The sequence below is a fragment of the Mugil cephalus genome, chromosome 6 (assembly GCF_022458985.1).
Source record: "Mugil cephalus isolate CIBA_MC_2020 chromosome 6, CIBA_Mcephalus_1.1, whole genome shotgun sequence".
Lineage (NCBI taxonomy): Eukaryota > Metazoa > Chordata > Actinopteri > Mugiliformes > Mugilidae > Mugil > Mugil cephalus.
This window is the reverse complement of record NC_061775.1, coordinates 13843819-13865080: the sequence shown is the minus strand read 5'-3', so window position 1 is coordinate 13865080 and position 21262 is coordinate 13843819. Positions and strand designations below refer to the sequence as shown.

Here is a 21262-nt window from a genome sequence, read left to right as displayed (position 1 = left end):
GCCCAGGAGCTACTTGAGTTTGTGAGGAGCATCTTTGCATCGAGAAATCGGTTAAAGCCTCAAGCTGCTTGGGTTTGATATCCTGGACGAGCCCCTATTAATGTTATGACCTGGCTGGAGGGGTGCAACATTAAAATAGACAGTAAAATAAACAGTAGAATAAATAAAGTAAAATAACAACAAAAAGTTTGGGGTGCTGTGTAAAACCTAAATACAAATCATTAAAATCATGCAAATCATTAAAACCCTTTAGTAAACTGGAAGTGAATAAAAAAAAAAAAAAAAGGTTTTGGTGCGTTTTGAAACATAAGGGTTTATTTAAATAAATGCATCTACAGTGGAGACGCAACAGCATCTCTTCACAGTAGTTTAATCCAAACATTAACTTCCTATTAATAATGATCAAAGTGCACAGAGGTGATAATTATTTCAGAAAAATATGTCAATATCAACATTAATGCCTAAATATTACATGGGTGTTAGCCAAGGTAGATTATAATGTGTGAAAAAGTGTTTTCCCAGTTCAGTGTAAAGATACAAATGACATGTTTGCTTAATTGGTGTATATGCAGCAACATACTCATACTTTTTTTTGGAAAAATGCACCTAGAAAACAACCTGAACTTAGAGTGGCTGCATGTCACCAGTACCTCAGCGAAGAATAACCTTTTTAGGTTATTCTGAGTGCGTTAATGTTTTTTTGTCAGACTTATTTTTTCTGTGTCTTGAACCAGTCAAATGGTTTTTGGTCTTTTCTTTTTTTGTGCTGTTTTTATTTAGGTTTTTTTTCTGGACTTTTTGTTTTTGGTTGTGTCACTGATCGTTGGTTGTGGAGTTTGGCAGAGCAGCTGTTGTGTCTGTTGGTGTTCCTGCGAACAGCTTCTAGCGCTGCTAGCGCTGTTTGTGTCCCCTGAGCTGCCCTGAGATCCCCGCTGAACTTCAGGAGAAGTGCTGGGGATGCCGGACTGGAGTTGAAGGTAAAGGGGTGGTTCAGAGGTTCAGGTCAGCTGTGCCTCTGTATTCACGGGGAATGTGGGGTCTTTGGCGTGAAATGGATGGACTTTTTGCGATGGGACCCAGAGGGAGTGTGTCAAGAGTTTTGGAGACCTGGTTCATAGGACCACGGTGCATCTGTGCCTGGCTTCAGACTCTGCGGGCGGACACACTCCGATGGCGTTTACAGCCTTCCCTCAGCAAATATAACAAGGAGACACCATTGATGAGAAACACCACGCAATGACACGGTTCATGCCACTGTTGCTATGCAACCGACCAAACAACCTTGGATACTGTATTTGTATTTTTCATAATTCTAATTCTATAAAAAAAAATTAAAAATTACACTTTTTATTTTACTTTAATCTCATTTTATTTAATCTTTTTTTGTGTTTACTTTTACTTTTCTTCCTCTCTTCCTGTGACTACCCAACAGCTGAACAACTCCATGTTCAGAGCATATCCACAGTCCTTCCAAGAAGAGGCCAGTTTTGTTTTGTTTTCTCCTGTGCAAGCAACGTCTCTGTCTACTACCACTGGAGTCTGAGGATGGTGGTGTTCTTTGTATTCTTTGTTTATAAGCTGCCGTTGAGCATGTGCAAGAAGTGAGAAGTGCACTAACAATGACTCACACTCATTCTGACATAGGTAACTGTGATTTTTACTGGAGACTCAGATGTGCAGGTGTATGATAGCACATTTTTTAAAAAATAACATATCTATATATGCTAGGACACGTTACTTTGTCTCAGGGAAAAAAAGTCTTTAAAAATAACAGTACACAGGCTCAGTTGCATTGAAATGAGGTTGTAAGCTTTATTATGTCCTGAATGTGTCAGTGCTGTTCATTTTTACAATGCCTACAGACTGACTAAATGATAGTGATACTTTAATATCTAGAGATTGGCAAACTATACAAGAGATGGGTCTCTTACAGCACACTAGAATAGACTTGCTATTGCTCTGATCCTGACTGAAAAGGGAGGTGTCTATAGCCTGTTTGGAGAAGTGTGCTGTACATTCATCCCCTATAATACTGCCCCTGACAGATCCCTGACCAAAACCTTGAGAGGCCTTAGAGCCCTCTCACACAAACTAAAAGAACATTCCACAGCACAACTCTAGAGAGTGTTTGTCTGAGGGTGGAGACATGGTTCTCAGGTGGATTGTTCTGGTCTTTGGTCTGAGACTGGTAAGTGTAAGCCCCTGTATGTAAATAAATATACAGTAACATGTTGCATAATTCTCAAAGGAGGGGAGGATGTCCATTCAGTTTCACATCTCAATCATTTGAATTTTTTTCTAATTCTAATTACAAGCCGTGAACCAAATCAAAGAACATTTTCAACCTCTCAAATTCACTGAATGGAAAGATTGTGCACCTGAAATACTAGAATATAATATCACAGTATAGATAGATTTTGATTATTTTTTCTCCCCTTTCTGCTGGTGATGCAAGTAACTTTATTTTCTGTCTTTTGAAATCATATGTAGTTTTTGTTTTGTTTAGCCTACATGTAATATGTACTTTGCATGGCTAGGTGTGGAACTAAAGGCTTCGTTTTGTAACATAATTTGTGCCATACCACTAAACTAAACTCTCCAGCTGCAGCCTCAACACTATTTCAAAAACCTTCTGGTAGCACATTCTCACTTCTGCCCATGAAGGCTCCTAGTTCCTATGACAGAATAATGTAGCACCTTTAATCCTGACTTTGAGGTTAAAGAGATGCCACTCTATGTCCGGTAGGAGTTGCACCAAGAAGTGACTCACAAAAAGGAGTGGGTGTTGTTATTTGAACAGGTGATATTTTAATATCAATGCAGAATAAAAATAACAGCTTGGCTGTATTTTTTGTGTAACTACCAAAATAAGGCGACACAAAAATAAAAACAAAACAAAAGAATCCACAGAACTGTAGCTCTCCTGCTCGATATTCTGGAAAGTTCAGTTCCAAAAGAAGAATCCCATGTGTGTGTCTGTATTCAGTGTATCAACATCCATTCAGTTTCTTTGTCCTCAATTTCTATAAACTACTACTACCCAGGTAGGTGAGGAGTGTGTCTACCTTATCTGTCTCAAGAGTGTGAGATTCAGATGTTCTGGAGTCATCAAGGTAGGTTCTGCAGCTGGCCACATTGCATCTCCAACTCTCTCAGAATTGCTCACCATCTTAATCGTTCTCTCTATTTCCCAGACAGTAGATCAGACTAGCAAAAAAACACAACCTACACAGAAGGTGCATAGTTGTAAGGAACTTAATCTGATTCTGTCTGTTTTCATATGGTTTTCTTATGAGACCTCATCATTTTCTCAGTTCAAGCATGAAATATATCACCAAATACATGAAGGCAATACATAAATACAATAAATGAATTAAAACTATTAGTTTTAACCATAAATGTACTAAACTATTCATGAATTATCACAACAAAATACTCTTTTTAAACAGACACATAATTTATGCATCATTTTAAACCTCTATCTTATATCATCAATTTCTTTTAACTATTTTAATTCACCGTTTTAATTATTCTCTAACTCTAACATTAATTGAAATATAGTTTACACCAAAGTGCAATTTCCTAATCAAAAAATGAAATAAACCACACCTTAAATGGTACTGTCACCCATTGCAGTGTCTAATTACACAAAATTACGCAGTTTAAATAGCATAAAAAATAAACTGCATCTTGCAAATGCAAAATGTATGAAACTTGTTTTTAGCTTATCGATTAGAATAGCGATTAGCATGAGCTAAGCGTAACAATAGAAAAATTAGCATTTCGGCCCATCAATTACAATAACGCGGCCGCTATAAGCATTGACATTAAATAGGGATCTTTTTCCAAACAATAAACTACGGTATAAAGTGCACAAAACATTGGAAAGTATTTTATGGCATACTGTAAGCACGACTGACCAACTTAAACCAACTTAATAACACAATAAATGCATTTTTTCCTTCCGAGCAGCTATGGAATGATAGGCTACTGTGTGCTAACTCACCGGAGTCTCAAACATTTACGCTCACAAAGGTTTTTTTTCCTTTCTCTTCGGCTCACAGCTTATCGGGATGAAACCTGGATTCGTCTGTGACTACCGGGTCTGCAGTGGACTTCTCTGCCTTAATCCGCGGCTGTCTGCGACACTCTCTTTCATGTTAAATTTAGTTTTTCTTCTACCGACTTTCTCTTATAGTCTGTTCTGCTGCTGCCTGCCTCGTGGCTAAGAGAAAAACATGGCATCTACTCGCACGTGCAGACTTCGCGCGATACTTGACCAGGTTCACGGGGAAACAAACACTAGTGGGGGGAAACACTGCCCCTACTGGAAGTTTACTCTAACTGTCTAAATGACAATTACAGAATTAGTGACCTGATTTTTCATGCTGGTTACATTTTATTTTCTCAAGTTTCCTAGTTTCCTGCCTGTTGTGTCTCCTTGTGGTTTTGTCATGTCTGTCTGTGTCATTTTGTGTTTCCTGTTTTATTTTGTTAAGTTGTGGATTTCCTGTCTTGTGCCTCCTTGTCCCTTCATTGCTTATTGGTCTTACCTGTGTTGATTATCCTCACGTGTCTCACCTGTGTCTTGTCAGCCCTGAGCCCTCTTGTGCATTAATTAGCCCTGCCTTCCCTTTGTTCCTTGTCGCGTCGTTTAATGTCTCCACGCTATGTCTTGTTCCATGTTTCCATGCCCTTGCCTTTAAGCCACGATTCTGACTGGTAGTTTTGCGATGTCCTTGATTCTTTTGATTTTTGTATTTTGTATTTTCCTGCCATGTGCAGCGCTTTTTGTTAATCATTAAATACCTTTTGTCTGACACCCGGACTCATCTTTAGTCCTGCATCTGGGTCCTCACCTCAGCTCTACCCAACCCTAACGGGTGCAACGTGCCAGGCACTCTGCTCAAGAGTTACATGTTGGAGCACTGCGCACCCAGTGTCAACAAATGCGTCATAAAACATACACCTTTGGCATGTGTTGGTGCCATCATGAACAGCATGTGGTGATGATGAATGCTGTTCTTCCCCTTCCCCCTGTGCAACATTAACACATCTGATCGAGAGACCTCTAAACTCTTTTCTTGTACTACTCAGACATTCGGAGTGGCAGCTTTTATTCTCTGAATACGTAGGTGATCTACAAGCCTAAATATTCAGACAAAGGGAGCCTTCTAAACCGTAAACTCCTAGTCTGTTCTACTCAGACACTCAGAGTGGCAGCTTTTATTCTCTGAATACCTAGGCGACCTACTAGCCTAACTATTCAGACAAAGGGGGCCTTCTAAACCCTAAACTCCTAGTCTGATCTACTCGGGCGTTCAGAGTGGCGGCTTTTATTCTTTGAATACCCAGGCAATTTACATGCCTAAATATTCAGACAAAGGGGGCCTTCTAAACCCTAAACTCCTAGACTGCAGGGTTTGGGGGCTGATCAGACCCCTCTGGCCTTTAAACCGTGCTAGTCGGCCCTTTGTCTTCGCTTCTATATTCTTCTTTTCACTTCTCTTACACTCAGAGAGCAGCTTTTACATCCAGGCAATCAGGCAATATCAGGCCTGACTATCTGCATGAGGGGGCCTTCTAAACCCTTACTCTGTTCTTTTATACGCCTAATCTGTACTTATTCTCTGTGTTTTATTCTTACAAACAGTACTACTGTTGAATCATACTCTCACAGCCACGAAATGTCTCATAAGACATGCAGAAGTTTGGTTAAGAGGTTTTCTTCTCACCTTTTACTTAGTTGCGGCCGCTGACTGTAAGAGATGCTCCTCCAGTGTAACTACATTCCTTTCCTGGTATTTTGGACGAGCCCCCAATTTGTCAAAGGAAGATATTTTCCTCTCCTTCAGTCCAGGATCTTTATACCATTTGGAAAGGGTAGTTTACCTACGCACAAATCACGTGACAATTTCTCATGTTTTGGATATTTATTTGGTACACAGAGAATAGATATTGATTTCAGCGCTGAGGCTTTGGTCAGTTCACCTTAGGGGTAAAAAGAGCCAAAAGCCCCACTTCAGGGACGTACAGTGACCTTATTCTACCTAGACCCCGCCCGTAAGACAATGGGGAGGAGTACTGCCTCTCATGTGTCAGTGAGTTTCTATGTGTAGCCAATTAGCTTTATCTGGTTTCCAGCATGTGAGATATCAGGGTGTGATGTGTCCTAATCTGTGAGCAAGCTGTAGCAAAGCGAAAGACAACTCCTTATATGGTGAGATAGCGTAAGTAACATTCTTCTTGATTCTTCCCAAGGTTATACACAGGCTGAAGGCCTTATTAACCCCTTTGAAACCCACCAAATCCCCCTGTTGTCCACCCCTAAAATATCATGTAATGTAAAAACCCTGTATGAAATGGGTGTATGGATGCAATCTTAACTATATTTGTAACCTGGGTCTCCTTCCAACGTGAACGTGCTCCCACAAACACGTTGCCGTCTCTCTGGTAGGCTCAGGTTGTGTGTGCAACTTCTTGGGAAAATCAACTAACATTCACTATATGTGTATAAAATGGTTCTATACGTATATATCAAAAGCCAAAGCCTAGAAGCAAGCCACAAAGCAAAATGCTATTCTGACATCGTAAGATCAGTTATTGTAGACCCTGAGCTCACACTACATCATCCAGGTCAGGCTCGTTGTCAGAGTCCCCATCTGAATATTGGAATGGCCTCTCCTTGAGATTCATCTGGTACGCTGTGGGCGCTCCCTTGGATTCCACATTCCCTAATGTCTTGTCGATACACCGCACGATGAGATCCCTGATACATGGGATGCAACAACAACCACACAGAGCAAACACCACAAATGCAATAGCCAGTGAGGCAGCTACGCTAGCTACCAACTTTCCCCTATTACCGAAGAATTTGTCAAACAGGCTAGATAAGGGGTCTGTGACCCCAGAATGTTCTTTTAGTTTGTGTGAGAGGGCTCTAAGGCCTCTCAAGGTTTTGGTCAGGGATCCGTCAGGGACAGTATTATAGGGGATGAATGTACAGCACACTTCTCCAAACATGCTACAGACACCTCCCTTTTCAGTCAGGATCAGAGCAATAGCAAGTCTATTCTAGTGTGCTGTAAGAGACCCATCTCTTGTATAGTTTGCCAATCTCTAGATATTATAATGTAAATAATTTATTCATCCACATTTTTGTTTGGGGTAATCCAGAGGAATATGGATCCCCACCCGACTGCGATCTGATCAGCTAATTTATACTTATCTGGTACCCCGTTCATAATAAAGCTCAACCCCTCGTACTTCTGTATACATTGATCTTGGTGAGTTTCTCGTCGTGTTTGAATTTTCGGTCCCCTGTTCAAATAATTATTTTGTGGGAGATACTTACAGCATCCTTTTCCTTAATCTGTGATCTCTCCTCTACATTCAGCCATGATAACGGTGTGATCACTATCAGGCTTACCACTGCCAAACAGGCCATTGTAAGCCATGACCTGTAGGTTTTATTCTCCCTCTGTCTCTTTGCCTATGTCCCTTTTTGTCCATATACCTGTTCTGTATCTTGGGTCAAGTCACGTGGATACGGCATGTATGTTGGTGATGCCTGCCTCTGTCCTACTTCACTGTCTGATTCTGATTCTTACCGTAATGGTATGTTTGGGACACGGTGTTCTCTTAAGTGTTTTGCAGTCCGTGTTCTAATCTTTCCAATGCCTCAATCTGTTTTGCGGTGTTCTCTCCCAACTGTTTCAGGACCTTTGTTAGTTGTTCAGTATCATGTGGTTTTGTTGTTTGTTCTTCCAGGTATCTTATCACATCCCTGTCATCCACTTTCTTAACCCCCATGCTCTATCTTCCTCACTCCCTTCGTCACTCCCTCCTGTGTCTCCATACTCTGATCTTGACTCCACTTCACTGGCTTTAACGGTTAATTTGGCCATTTCATCTTTTAATTCATTCAGTGTACTTTTCATTTCTTTTAACTGCTCCTCTCTTACCTCTTCTTTATATGATTGCTCAACAACCTCCCCCGGCGTGGGTTTTTAATTCACATGTAAGCATGCCTTTGGTTACAATCATTTGTAGCATCTGTACAAACAAATTATTTGGGCTATACTGTTCATTAGAGTTCTCCTGCCCTGCTCTCTCCATTATAGTCCTACTGTCCACAAACAGATTTTTTATTTATTTTTATTTATTTATTTATTTTGATGTTGGTGCATTAGTGTTTGGTTAACCTATTAGATTTTTTGTCAAAAAGTAATGAAAATAAGAAATAGCAGGAGAGTAAATGTCACTTTTAAAATTGTCCTTAAAATGAATGCCAAATGGGGACTGTACAGATATGTATCTTTAATTTTTGCATTGTTGCATTAAAGTAACCTAATTTGTAGACCTTTTTAGATCATAATTGGTAATTATTGGTATTTATAATGCCCTATGAATGCAGTCATGAAATTTTATAAAGTGTCTATAAAGCATTGTAATGCTCATTATTACCATCTATATGTATTCACAAGTCGTCATAACCAACTTCATGATGCATTATGACAACTGGTTATGAATTATTATAATTTTAATCTGAATAGTGCATTATAAATATGTCAATATCTGCCTAGTCACTTGTTAATGTTATGATGCATCATGAAACACCTGAGGCTCCTACACCTGCCTGGTAGCTCATTAAGCAATTGTATGGAAGCAGTGTGTTGAAGGGTGGTTTGGTCACATAACTAGTGACGTTCGAAGCAGTTCAAGTTCTTCGAGCCACCAGGTGATTTGCACGAATCAATTGAACCACTGGATAGAGTTTGAAGCACTTGAACTGCTTCGATACAATTCCGGAGTCTCTGGTGTCAGAGCTTTGCTAAATGTGTGTAGTGATGCATATTGAGTTTTGTCTTCTACTATAGTCCTTTATATCTGTAGCTATAAGTATATGTAATAAAGTTATAATAATGTATACATCTCCCTACAGCACACAGTTAAAAACAGCTATGCAATATCATAAGTGCTATTTGTCAGCTCTAAGTAAAGTGACAAGAATATTACACTATTATTAACAGATATAAGTTACTATGAGTAATTAAAAGGTGCAATGAACTAAGTACTGAGTCTGGCATCTTTACCCCATATACACAATATTATAAATGACTATGTTAATATCATAGGTGGTATTTGTCAGCTTTAGGTAAAGTAGTGCAATTGAGGTGTTGTTATAAATAGATATAAGACTGTTATAAAGAAATATGAGGCACAATGAAATGAGAGCCTGGACAGTAAAGACAAAAGGAATGCGTTTAGTTCACTTTATTTTCATTTAGACCAACACGCATAATCAGAATGATTATCAATGCTGTGAGCACATTACACAAACACATGAAACACGTGAAACAGGCCAGAAAAGTGGCATGGCGTCGTCCTATACTATGTCGTGGTGGTTATCATTGGAACAAAACTCACAATGCCACTGAAATCTATCTTGGGTCATTATGGAATTTTCCATATGCGTGCCAGTCTTGCAAATGATGTGATGCAGGCATAAAACCTGCGTGAAATCATATAACAGTAAATAGGCCAACAGCCCAACAGTAGCCACCAAGCGACCTAATTATTTAAATTTGTAAAACACCCGACTTCCCCCTAATCAAAATATATCTACTTAGCACTCATGTACATTGTATTTTCTTATATGAAGCATGTGTGACCCATGATTTCTAGCAAGCCAGTACTGCCACTCTATAACTTTCAGGTGTCAACATGATGCCGCCAAACATCCACACAAAGGTCTGCCATGCACCCGCCCAGCATTATTACACACTGACAGACACACTACAAGACAGTAATAAAGACAAAATATTAAGAAAAACACACACACACAGACAGACAGATAGACAGACAGATGGATAGAAAGATAGAGATGTGTCTCTTAAAAGTGCCTTTGGGTTGGTGAGGTGACTCAGGATCAAAGGTCAGGAGATGGTTTACTTATGGGTACGTATGTAAAATTCAGAGCGCAGCAATTTGCAGCACATAAAAAATAAATAAATAAATAAAAAGCTGCAACTTAAGCTAGCTAGACGAAAGTTACCAGACACGGCTAGTTTTCCCTCACAAGTTAGATCGTTTTCGTATTCTTGCGTTTAATGATTGAAACCATTCGAAATCATTGCTTTAATATGTAAACCATGTGCTTCATGTAAGCAAAGTAAGGTAACATGGAACAAGGCATGGGCACATGGAGCCAACATTTACGAGGTGACAGGGGACAAAGGGAAGGCAGGGCCATAAACCCACAAGAGGGCTCAGGTGAGACACATGAGGCAATCACAGCAAGAGAAACCAATTAACAATCAAGGGACACACAAGGAAGCACAAGACAGGAAATCCAGAACTTAACAAAATAAAACAGGAAACACAAAACATGACACACAGACAGACATGACAAAACCACAAGGAAGCAGACAGACTGGAAAATAGGAAACTTTACCAAATAAAATAGGAAACCTCAAAACATGACTCACAAAATAAAAGACAGATACAGACCATGACAATTCACTTCAACTCTTTGGCTTTGGAGAGTCCGCATACAAATATCCCTTGTGGAACGAATGCCTGGTATATGCCATGCTGCTGTTAAAGCCGGAGGAGGTTACTCTGAAGAAAGCAAAGTCTAAGCCAGGAAAAACTCATGTACCTGATAATTAAAATTAAAATGTCTTCTGATATGTTATTCTTTATATAATAACCATGTTCATTTTGATGCCAAGTATACCAAAGAAACTATGATCTTTTATGTAAAAATTTGTACATAAACTGCTTCCAAACTTTTGGCCTGTAGTGTGTATGGAAACATATCTAACCTTGATATTAAAAGGCAACAAAGGTGGTTTGTATAGAGGAAGAATTCTAGGCATGGTTTATCATAATATTGTTTAGTCTGTCATTAATATCACTAAATGAACACACCTCGGGTGGCAGACACAAGCAACTTGTGTGGTGAAAAAAAAGCAAAAGACGGCCAGCCTGAAACTCTGACACTTGAGGGAGCATGTGCTTAAAATAAAAGTCTAGCTACAGTCGTGTTGCAGAATTTCTCGCTGTATGGGACTTAGGGTGGGTACTGGCAAGGATTTTTTTTTTTAAATGCAGCTTAAAATAGTTAGTTATATATATTAACATCACATATATTAACATAATCTCAAAATACAGTTCATAAGTGTCTGCTTGAACCAAAATGTGTGCAACTGTTTGAACACTCCACTGAACAGATGTGAAAATAAAATGCCTATGCATACATGTTGCCCAAGTACTGTGTTATCTGGTGTAGTTTGCTTTGGATCAACAGATTTTGGCGGCAGCGGCCACTACTGCACTAATGCCTCATGGTGTCTCATTAGATGAGTTTGCAAGTTAGTCGTGTTGCCTAAATATCTAACTTGAATGAAGCACAGGTTGGAAACTGCGTACTCTTAGTCCAGCTTCTTAGTTCCTTCAAGTCTATCAGGGCTCATTGTCACACACAACTGTGCCTCTGTGGCTGAATACAAACCCACAAGTCTCTAATCACTAACAGGCAGATATCTCACTCTGACTTTGGTGAACTGCAGCCAAATGCATGACAAATGTGTCATAAAACACCATACACCTCTGGCAAGTGTTGGTGCCATCAGCAGTGTATCAGTGGGTGTGTCTGTTAATCTTTTTGGGCCAAGATTCCTCCGAGTCCCCACATTCCACAGCCCCTGCTGATCAGTGCAGTCGCCAGTTGATGATGATTCTTCCAGCTGGAGTCAAATACCATCAAATACCAGAAAAATACCCATTCACTCATGTTTATTTTTCAATCCTCTTTTTTTTATTATTCTTGTAAATATTGTGTATATAGTATATTGTGTCTTTATATGGTATATATGGTGTTGAGTGTCTGTACATTGCTGCTCTCTGTGTGTACATGCATGTAATGTTTGCACAGAACAGCAGCATCATACTGCTGCCCAAAGAAACAGTGCTGCACTATATGAAGCAACGAGGAAATGATGCAAACATAACTTGTACATCGTTTCTAAATTGAGGTGTTTTTTTTTTGTTGTTGTTGTTGTTGTTGTTTTGCATAATTTAATTAAAAATAATCTTCAAACAATAAGTTAATTTTAAATCAGTATGCATCATGTCATCTTAAAATAAAATGTGCTGAAATGCTGAAGAACACTTAACAAGTAATGGTCAGTTTAGTTGATGTGTCCTGTATCAACAGTGCATGAACAATGAATGAGTGATAAATTCTTTTGACGTTAATTAGCTGCAGTGCAGCTCACACATGCTGTTTATCATACATATAATACAGAATATACAGTGATCAGCCAAGGCTGGCAAAAGAGCCCTGACCCATCATGGCATGGACTCCACTAGACCTCAGAAGATGTCCTGTGGTGTCTGACACCAAGACCAAGAGGTTGGGCCTCCTTGGCCTTTGACTTGTTTGTCCAGTACAGTGTAGATACTCAATTTGTTTACAATCTAGAGAATATGGAGGCCATGTCAACACCTTAAACCCATTGGTGTGTTCCTCAAACAATTCCTGAACTATTTTGGCTTAATGGCAGTGAGCATTATCTCGATGAGAGAATCCACTGCCATCAGTGAACACTGTCTGTTCTAAAAAACAAAGTTACACTGCACACGATGTCTCTGGATCAGAAGTTCTTACTGGTTACACACAGTTAAACACACAGTGTAAAAGACATAATGATTGTTAATGTTGTTACACAGACCAAAGTTTAGAAAAGCAAATCACACACTTGTCTAACAAATGTATTCAGTTCTTACTGACAATGGGGTTTCAGGAGAAAAGAGAAAAATATTTAACCGTCAGGAAGTTAGTCACTTTCTAGTTAACAAAACCAAATCGGAAATAAGCTTAAAAACAGGAACTGATGGTCCTTTTTTTTTTTTTTTTGCAAGATTCATATATTCTTTTTTTTTTCATATGCATGTGCACCATTGCACTTTGGCATCACAGTGATCCATAAGGATGTATGGGTGAAAATCTCTACACGTAGAACAGAGTTACTCTTAGATGTGTGCAAGCTGGGATACCTGCAAAGGCAGTGATACTTTGCGCAATACTGCATCACCAAACTGACTGACTGTTTTTGTAACAGACAAAATAAAAAGAGCAAATCAATATCAGTTAAAACTAATGAGTCTCGTATGTTTTCCTCTGCTTTTAAATATATTTTAAGAGATAAGACAGATAAGATAATGTTTTATTTACAGGACAAATGTTCCAGCCAGAAGGTCTCTAAAGCTCAAACAATCTCCTCAGAGATGTTGCCCTTCAATGGATGGAGGTGCAGGACCTGTCTGATAGATGTTCCTCTTTAGTATCAGCATCTCTGTTATTGTCCTTTGTAGTGTCATGACATCCTACCAAGTTTTACTTTCAGGGTTCAGATATAAAGTATTTAGTTATTTGTTTGTCGCTTCACAGTGCAAGTTTAATCATAATTAAATTAGATCAGATATAAATATTAAAAATTAGGTTACATACAAATATAATTTGTTGCCCACTGACACACACAGCTGTGATGTTAGTCGCCACACCTTCATCCCTAGTCTGTATGTTAGCCACAACTTAACCACAAACTTGAGTCATAAATATGACATGTGAACGCCACACCCATTTCACCCATAAAAGAGATAAACTTTCCTAGAGCCACAGCAGAACTGCAGTGAGTTTGCAGCTGGAGACATGATGCTCAGGTGGATCATTCTGATTGTTGGCCTGAGACTGGTAAGTACAATACAGTAACACAACATTTACACTATATCTCCTGTGAAAAAACGCTCTAATGCCAAGTTTTCTATTCACTGATTATTGTGCTTTCTAACTGACTTCACAGCTGACAGCTGCCAGTCTAACAGGTGAAACAGGTGAGTCACATACCATGAAGTTTTGTTGAGGTAATAGTTTTTATTCACAGTTAAAAGGGTGACAAGATATTTTTCATATTGAATGGAGAAGTTCAATTCTTAAAGTCTTTCGATCTAATGATTACATGTGGTGCCTGAAGTTGTAAAATACAAAAGAAGCTCTCCATGCAGCTTTCACTGAAGTTGTAGGTTTAAGAAAACCTGTGAAACTTTGAGTATGGCCAGTATGAACAGCAGAAAAAGAAACTTGTGCCTCGTGAACTGATCCAGTAATTTCTTTTCTCTGAGTCTGAAACAGTGTTTTACTTCATGAAAATGTAATTTCATTACAATTGATTCTTCACCTGCAGAAATCGATGTTGATGGAGGCCGCGACTGGGAAATCTTTGAAATCAATGAAGTTTTGCTCATTCTTTACTTCAGTTTCATTTTATTTTATAAAGCTTCTGTGTCTCTGAAATGTTTTCATCTACTGTTCTTTGCAGCTGCAGGACTGAACCTACTGGAGGGAGATATTGTAGAGGACCGGGTAAGTTTCTATAACTGTTGTGACTTACCAGTGACTCTTTAGAGTCTGCATATTAAGGCTTATTTGTGTAATGAACAATATGCTGTATATGACTGAACTCTGAGTGTGAGACAAAACAAATTATGTTTCACATGGATTTAAATTCCCATCTGATTTATTTTATTTAGTAACAGAAATGATACCAGTGTTTGACAGAAGTCAGTCGTGGGTTCCTCTTCTTCTCCATCTACTGCAGTGCAATGTCAACGTCAATGTTAAAAATATGTGGGACACCTGGATTCAATCAAATTAGTGCTTTTAGTAAGAGCGGCTGTATTTATAGAACAAAGCCTCAACCTTTTGTCAGTGGCATAAAATTTAACTGCATCTGCTTGATGCGTTTTTACTTAAAAAAACAAAATAGTCACGCTGTAGGTTTAAAATAAAACTGTCATTACAGTCACTCTGTTTTACATATTTTACATGATTTCGATCAGACTGATCGAATCATCTGATCAGCACAAAATATGTATTTGGCAAAAAAAAAGAACAAAAAGATAATAACAAATAGCAGGAGAACAAATGTCACTGTTAAAATTGGCTTTAAAATTAATGCCAAATGGTGACTGTACAAACATGTATCTTGATTTGTTTCTATTAAAGTAATCTAATCTATGTCAAGGTTGTAGGTTGAGGCGAGGACCCAAGTGCAGGACTATAGGATGAGGCAGGCAGGGAATTAAAACAAAAGGTATTTAATAATTAACCAAAGGCGCTACGTATGGCAGGAAAACCAAAATACAAAAATCAAAAAGGAATCATGGACATGGCATGGAAACGTGGCATGGGAAAAACAAGGAAACATGGAACAAGACAAGGAACATGGCGAGGAGACATTAATGACGCAACAAGGAACAAAGGGAAAGGCAGGGCTATATATACACAAGAGGGCTCATGGCTGACAAGACATAGGTGAGACACATGAGGGTAATCACAGCAGGAGAAACCAATTAACAATCAAGGGACACACAAGGAACACAGACAGGAAATCCAGAGCTTAACAAAATAAATCAGGAAACACAACATGACACAAACAGACAGGTAACTAAGATGCTTGGCAAAATAAAACAGGAAACAGGAGACAGACAATCTAGAGAATTTTTTATATTTTTTTAATAGGTTTAATTGGTTGTAATTCTGTATCATTATATATCTAATTCCCATCAGACATTTGACAGAAACACCATCATAGGAGACAAGTATTTATGGCCAACAACCATTCCCTACTACCTAGAGGACAGCCTGGGTAAGACTTTAACTTATGTTTACAGCTCTAATCCTGGATGTGCATCAAATAACATGTAGAGGTGAATGCGAAGGGAGTGATCCTGAAGGCATTTGACCAGTTCAGACTGAAGACCTGCATTGACTTCACACCATGGAAGGGAGAGAAGAACTACATCTCTGTGTATAAAGACGATGGGTGAGTTGAGCTTAACTGCCGTGTTCACTTCCTTTTTCGATTACATGTGTGTACAATGTCTTACTCAAAACGTCAAAACCCTCTGGAGGTTTATTACAAGCTCTCTGGTTGTACAAGATACTCACAGCCATAATAATAATGGTACATTCAACAATGTTCATAGATATTCTGACATAAAGAAAAGATCAATTTCAATGAACTCAGTCAATTTGTGACCTCATTTGTATCATGAAAAACAAGATAACTACAGCAGTTTTGTATTAACAACAAAGGACTGATGACAATTGTCATTTTAGTGACACGCAAATAGTTTTTCGAGTATATTTTGTTTTTTCTGACTGTCTTTTGATTTCTTCAAGCACATATATCGTTTTCCACACAATGCAAATGTGACATACTGTAGGAAACTGAATCGTCAACTGTTGAGCTAACTTCACTAGAGCGATTAGTTCCCAGATAGTTGATATTTTTGTGTGTCTTGCTTTCCTTCTCCACAGATGCTTCTCCTATGTAGGTAACCAACGTAAGGGGAAGCAGCAGCTGTCCATTGGTAGATACTGTGATACTCTGGGAATCGTTGAGCATGAGTTTCTCCATGCTCTGGGATTCTGGCATGAGCAGTCCAGAGCTGACCGTGACGACTATGTCAACATCATATGGAATCGTATTGAACCTGGTAATACTGACAAGGCAGCGTTGTTTTTGTCCGTGTCTTGATACACCTTTTACAATGGACAGTGACTATTAGCATGATCAGATTTTTGTAAACAAAGTGATTTATTCTTTCACATATTCTGCATGTGTCTTTCTCAGGTAAAGAGCACAACTACAACAAATATAATGACAAAGTATCCAGTGCCCTGGGAGTTCCCTACGACTATGGTTCTGTGATGCACTACGGTAAGACAGAGTTTGGCGACAGCTCTGAGCCCAGCATCGTCACCAAAAACCCCAACTTCATGGACGTAATTGGTCAGAGAATAGGGTTCAGTGCCAGTGACCTAACCAAGCTAAACCTCCTCTACAACTGCAGTGAGTAATCACATTTTCAATGATGAATGACACAGGTTGCCTTCATTGTGCAAACTCTATAATATGATTGAAATATTGTGAGGTGCAAAACTCCTGATCAAGACCTGCATGCCTGGCATATTCAAACTGTTGTATGTAGTGTATCTGTATGAAGTTGCCATGAGTCATTTTACTGTCCCAGGTCAGAGATTTGTCTTGCAAACACATCACAGGTACCAAAACAAGAGACAAATGTAAACACAAATTTCATTGCGTGCATGAATGTTTTCTTATGCTCTAAAATGCAATTCTGTTCAAACCATTAAATTAAAAGCAAATTAATTAACAAAAAAATTAACTAACAAACAATATTAGCTTCCTCCAAATTCAACAGATACCAAATTGATCCAGTATCTGTGGGATGCTCTGGAACAATAATATACTTATTAGTATAGCCTAATATGCACCTAAGTTACCTCATTATTACCAAATATACACATTTGTGAAACATCTTACTTTGTCTCCCTCTCTCTCCTAGAATAATAACATATAATTATGAACAGCATTTAAATGATGTCTACAAACCACCTTGATGAAAAAGTGACTGCTTCCTCTCCACAGCCAAGTCTTCTACCTTTGTGGACAGCTGTGACTTTGAGGAGGAGAATATCTGTGGGATGATTCAGGGTCCTGGCAACCCCAAGTGGGAACAGCGTTGCTCAGTGAGTGGAGGGCCTTGGACTGACTTCACCAACATGGGACAATGCAAAGGTGACCATCTAACACAATGTAGGTTACAGCACTGAGTTTTGAGCCTCCTGGACAACAATGAAAATTCAAACCTTTTGGTGCATCTCAAAAACAGTAACCTTAATTTAAAGAGTAAGGGAGGATGTGACGTTAGTAGTAGTCATAGTTACAGAACCTGTCTTGGTACCTGCAGAAGAAAGAAATCTGAGATGACTCCCAAGATCATACTTGAAAAAACCCTACAGACTGGTTTAAGGACCATATTGACACAATTTGATATTTCAAGATTAACACCGATGGGATACGGATTGTAATAATCAAACAACAAAAAGCGGTTTCACTCGATGTCAGCTTGTTCCTGTAGCTTAACACTCCCTCACTGCTATTCTGAACACACCACAAGGCCAAAGCGTGGTTTATACTCCTCAAACTGGTCTATGTGGAGCCTATGACATAGGGCGCTATGTGGGTAAAAGCATTTATACTGTGCTTTTTTAAAATTTTTTTAAAGGCAGGGTATGTAAAATCTTCACTGCTCTGCCATCTTGTTTACAGTCGTGACAGTATGAAAACAGGTCAAATAAGCCATCTGGACATTTTTTATAGAGTGTCCCTGATTTCAGCACTGATACTCCATGTATAAAAGGCATCAGCATAGAAAAGTCCTCGAACTAGTAATGGGATATGAAATCGGCTTACGTAGAGTAACCAATAGGGACACCCAAAATAGCGTCACTCTATACAATGGCCTGTGATCGGTGGAAGAATACCGTCACAGGGTGATTTTTATGAAGCCTGTAAATACAACCAGGTAGAGGCACAGAAGTCTATAGTTCTCTCATAACACTTGAATTACAATATGCTAAGAGGCTATTATCGAATTTGGACAAAATAACACCCAAAAGTAAATTACATACTCTGCCTTTAAGCTTCCTGTATGCTGAGCATTGATCACAAAACACAAAAGTTTAAAAAGTCCTGCTCCTTATGGAGCAGCTTTTTGCTCTTCCTCTCTTCTTGTGACTACCCAACAGCTGAACAACTCCATGTTCAGAGCATATCCACAGTCCTTCCAAGTAGAAGCCAGTTTTTTATTTTGTTTTCTCCTGTGCAAGAAACGACTCTGTCTACTACCACTGGAGTCTGAGGATGGTGGTGTTCTTTGTATTCTGTGTTTATAAGCTGCAGTTGAGCATGTATGAGAAGTGCACTAACAATGACTCACACTCATTATGACATAGGTAACTGGGACTTTTCCATGAGTGTCAGATATGCAGGTGTATGATAGCACAAGTCTTTAAATATAACAGTACACGGGCTCAGTTGTATTGAGATGGGTTGTAAGCTTCATTTTGTCCTGATGGTGTCAGTGTTGTTCATTTTTACGATGCCTACAGACTGACTAAATGATAGTGAAGTCTCTTCAGCATATTGTCTTAAAATAATGAAGCTACAATTGGTTATGATTTACAGAAAAACATTTTCACCAGTTTAGTTCTTTGGTTTGTATGTCAACAGTCTGACATAAATCAGCCAGTCACATAAATATTTAGGATGCCTTTCAAATATGATGCCCTTTTGAACGGCACGTTGGTCGGAATACAACAAGATGCAATGATGGATTAAAAATTCCTCCGCATGTACAGTAACACACTGCATGATTCCAGATTTTTAAATTCAACATTTTCAACATCTCAGATTCATTGAATGAAAAGACTGTGCAGTTTGTACCTGAGATAGTAGAATAAAATATCACAGTATGTTATCACGGTATACTTTTTTGTTTTTGATAGATTTTGATGAATTTATTTATTTTTTTACTGATGATCTAAGTAACTTTATTTTCATTGCTTCTCTGTCACATGTATTTTTTTTGTAATACGTATTTTGTATGCCTTGGTGCTTGCTTTTGTGAGGTACTGCAATCCCCTGTCCCACCAGTTGGTGGCGTGTGCATTGTGAAGATAAACCTAGATCCTACCGAGTGCGTGAGAGAGAGTTGAGCTGCATGAATCTGGGAGCACTTCAAGAGACCTGATTTTTTTTTTTTTTTTGATGAGAGAGAGATCATCTGAACCTGACCCTGGCGGTCAGTGGCGAGCCAACTGCAGAAGTCAACAGTGAACGGACCAAGAGCCTGGTGTAGGCCAGCCGTGGTGGACATAAACCTACCCAGGTAGTTGAAGAACATACATATTTCAAGACACACACACACACACACACACACACACACACACACACACACACACACACACACACACACACACACACACACCAAGAATTCAAGTCAAGGAACCAATTTTGTTTCTTTTAACTCCAAGAAGAATCTCTCGCCACCAAACCATCTCTATCCACTGTAGTTTCTGAAACTAGTCAACCTCCATTTATTTCTAGACAGATAATCATCTTTCATCACCACTATCCTATCTGGAGGTTCCTCTTTGGTGTGAGCGCTTGTTGTCTGATGGTAATATTACATAGTCTTTTCTGCCAGAGAAGGCAGCTTCTGTGTCAAAAGTTTGAGCTCCTTTCACCTCAGGATCTCCTACTGGCAGCTGTGGGGTCGCCTCTTGGGGGGGAAGTTGTTCCCTTTCCTATAATAACTTTGGCCCCTTGAACCAATTCGACAACATAACTGGCAGGTAGGCCTCTGGAGGCGTGATCCGGTGGGTTGTGGTAAGAGGGGACATATTTCCATTGCTGGACAGTGGTACTGAGGTGTATCTTCTTGATCCGATTGGCCACAGACATGCGGAATTGTCAAGCTTCGTTGTTAAAGTTTACAACTTTTAGAGTGCTCGTCAATGTCAGCATTTCCAAGTACCTCTTTCAGCACGTTGCTAGTTGACTGACATGACTGCGGCTGTGAGCTCTAATCTTGGGATTGCGCTGACCTTCATTGGAGCAACATGGGATTTTGCCATGACTATGGCGCAACGGATGCTTCCTTCTTCGTTTCTTACTGTCAAATATGAACACTGTCCATGACCACTAGTACTCACATCGGAGAAGTGATGTAACTCTTGTTTAGTAACTCTTCCAAAGTTTGCAGGTGCATAACTCAAGAGTATGTTCATCTTTTTTTCCGAGTAGGCAAGGTCTTTTCTCCAACTCTCCCACAGTGGATAAAGTTCATCAGTCAGAGGATTGTCCCAACCTGTCCCACGTCTGCACATTTCCTGCTGCACTCTCATTCCAAAGAGGCAACTATATGTGACGGCCCGAGGCATAACATGGGTTAGGGCAGTATAAAGGATTTCATTGTTTGCCAAACAACCCCACCCTAGCAGTTTCACCCAGGGAAATATCTTATTTATAATGACCAGGAGAACAGAAATGGCACTTGGGTCCATTAGCAAATGAGACAGAGACGGTAGTTCCAGAATACAAAAATTGTCATGCCCTCTGTCCCTGCTCCCTAGTGTGCGTGTGTGTGTGCGGGCTTGATTACAGATGGGAGACTGCTGCGCTGGATTGGAGATCCCTCAGCTGCTGCTAATTAACCCTGGACATTCAAGTTCCGGAGCCACAGTCAGACAGCACTGCATTATAGACACTGCTACCAGTTAGTCACGTCGCCAACTCTTTGCCAATCTCTGTCTACATCA

General features: G+C 39.3%; 1 protein-coding gene across 1 annotated transcript in view; it reads left to right on the top strand.

The window, feature by feature from the left end:
* Positions 1-10184: 10184 nt before the first annotated feature.
* The window catches only part of LOC125009186 (meprin A subunit beta-like), a 20884-nt gene continuing 9806 nt past the window's right edge, over positions 10185-21262 (top strand). Inside the window, exons 1-7 of the mRNA XM_047586910.1 lie at positions 10185-10275; positions 14388-14431; positions 15638-15716; positions 15776-15893; positions 16391-16569; positions 16707-16925; positions 17526-17675. Of these exons, the coding sequence (XP_047442866.1) occupies positions 10185-10275; positions 14388-14431; positions 15638-15716; positions 15776-15893; positions 16391-16569; positions 16707-16925; positions 17526-17675 (880 nt within the window). The remainder of the gene's footprint in view (positions 10276-14387; positions 14432-15637; positions 15717-15775; positions 15894-16390; positions 16570-16706; positions 16926-17525; positions 17676-21262) is intronic.